Source organism: Solanum tuberosum, unplaced genomic scaffold (assembly GCF_000226075.1).
Source record: "Solanum tuberosum cultivar DM 1-3 516 R44 unplaced genomic scaffold, SolTub_3.0 scf00110, whole genome shotgun sequence".
NCBI classification, from domain to species: Eukaryota; Viridiplantae; Streptophyta; class Magnoliopsida; order Solanales; family Solanaceae; genus Solanum; species Solanum tuberosum.
In genome coordinates, this window is record NW_006239037.1 from 215,422 (window position 1) to 217,797 (window position 2,376).

Consider the following 2,376-nt stretch of genomic DNA (forward strand, 5'->3'; position numbering starts at 1 on the left):
CTATTAACAAGTAACAAAAAGGGCCCTCTTCCACCTTTCCATGTTTGAAATAGTTAGGAGGTTACAAAAATTTCCTGATGTAATTAAAATGAGACCTTTGAAAGTGTTGAATACTCCGGTCTATCCTTAATAAGAGGTCTCAATATCAATCCCAGCAGATCCTCCCCCTCCCTCCATCCGACTTCTCACACAATATGGTAGTTTGTTAATGATGACTGAAATATAAATTATACTCCCTCCGTTCTATTTTAACTATCATTTTAACTTTTTTTACATCTATTAAGAAAAAAACAAAGATAGGCTTATAACGTACTAATTAAGTCAACCCTATTTAATAAATATAAAGGTAGACTAACTTTTCCTATTAAATATTGTACATTACTTTTTTTAATATGTTGAGGGTATAGTTGCCGGTTGGGAATAATTGTCAACGTTAGTCTTGAATTACTATAGTAACAATTATTTTGGACAAACTATTGTGAGGTAAGACGACAGTTAAAATAGGACGGATGAGTAGTATAATTTGTTGTTTGGTAGACGCGATAGTATGTCCAATAACCATAATAACTAACGTTTACATAATCACATAGGAAAAAAAGAACAACATAATAGTAGCAACATTGATGAAGAAATACAAGTGATCCAACTACCAAACCTCCAAAAGAAAACTTTTCTAGTTTTTAGGAAATAGCCACCCAAAATGGCTCCCAACATGATATCCCTTTATTCCTACTACCACTTGCTTTGCACCTTGTTGGTCTACTTGAATACTCTCCTAATTTACTACTACCATTTTCTTCATCATTTTGGATTATTACATCTTCTTCTCCATGTCTACATTCGTCGTGTATTAACAACGAAAGCTTGAGCCTACCATTAGCACGTTCAACTCGAAAATTAGAGTTCCAAGAAGTGATTGATGTTGCTTTTAATAATAAACGACCACCTTCGCGATGAGGCCTAATTTGTACACCTTCATTTCCACTCATTGAAGTTAGTGGAGGTGGATAACTAGCTGCCCTTTTGATTTTTTTCGCGAATTCTCTACATTTTGATCGTTGAACTCCGTGAAAATTAGTTTCTTTTTCCATCAATAAAGAAGAGAATTCCTCAATGTTTTCACTAATGTCACTGCCTGTTTCGCTTCCTAAGCTTTCAGTGCACATATTCAAACTATTTGTGTTGAGAGAAGAGAGTTTCACAAGAGGATGAACATATACTTTGCTCTCTTCATCGCTTTTTTTCGAGTATTGACAAGGATTTGCAAGTACTTGGATAAAGCTCCAGCCACCAACATTGTCATTTTCTTGTTCAATTTCATCTTCATGTTGACATATTTTAGACTTTTGTGGAAATGTGATAGGTTTTGGGAAATTTGATCTAGGAGGTGCCATTTTGGGCTCTAGACACAATTGTAGCCCTTGATATAGTGTGGAAGTTGAGGTCATGTTTAGAACAGAGGAAAAAACAGAGGATTTGGTCTACTTATATTTAACTTGAAATGTGAAGTTTTTGAGTGTTGAAAAAACCATACGCTTAAATGAGGATAATTAATTTTTAACTCACTGAGCCATGTTTGGTTTATAAAATGTACCTAACCATAAGTGATGATGCTTAAGAGGGTGGCAAATTGAAGGTAAAAAAGGAAAAAACAAGGATAGAAAAAGGGGAAGGTAGAGAATGGATAGAACATGAAAGAGAAGTGAAAGGGGTAAGGTTGAATTTATAGGACCAAAAAGTAACCACTTGAGGTTTTTTTTTTTTTTTTGGGGGGGNNNNTTTTGGTGGGGGGGGGGGGGGGGGGGGAGATGACTCGGGCCTAGGTGTTCATCTGTATCCGTACAGTAAAAAAATTACATTATTTATATATGATTAGAATTGTTTTTATGTATATATATATATATATATATATATATATAGTAAATGTTGAACCTCCTTCGATTTGTTCGTTTGTTAATTTTTTCATATTTTGAGTATGTTAGTGAAAATTTTGGCTCTGCTATTGATAGAAGGGGTTCTCTATTTGAAAGGAGGAGTTGAACTTTTGGTGCCACTAGAATTATTTAGCTTTCACTGTGCCACACAATAAATTGAGGAAAGGAACAAAGAAAAGTGGGAAGCTACAAATAATTTGAAGATGGACAAAGCTCATTGGTCTTTGTTTTTAGTATTTTTTTCTCTCTTTAAGCTAAAATTTGATTGGTGAGTTTTAACTATTTCTTTTAGAAAGAATTAATTAAATAACGTGTGGATTTTGGAGGGTTGTTCACTTTTGCCATCCAAAAAGTAAACCAACAAAAAGGATTCCTTCTGATATTTTTCTTGATATACATTGCTTTTTTCACACACACACACCCCCCCCCCCCCCCACCTCTT

At 34.4% G+C, this 2,376-nt stretch overlaps 1 protein-coding gene across 1 annotated transcript; it reads right to left on the reverse strand.

Annotated features, from left to right (window-relative positions):
* Positions 1-680: 680 nt before the first annotated feature.
* Positions 681-1,394, reverse strand: LOC107061013 (protein FANTASTIC FOUR 3-like). The gene has a single exon (XM_015309671.1). It carries the CDS (start codon positions 1,392-1,394, stop codon positions 681-683), a length of 714 nt encoding a protein of 237 aa, XP_015165157.1.
* Positions 1,395-2,376: the final 982 nt, after the last annotated feature.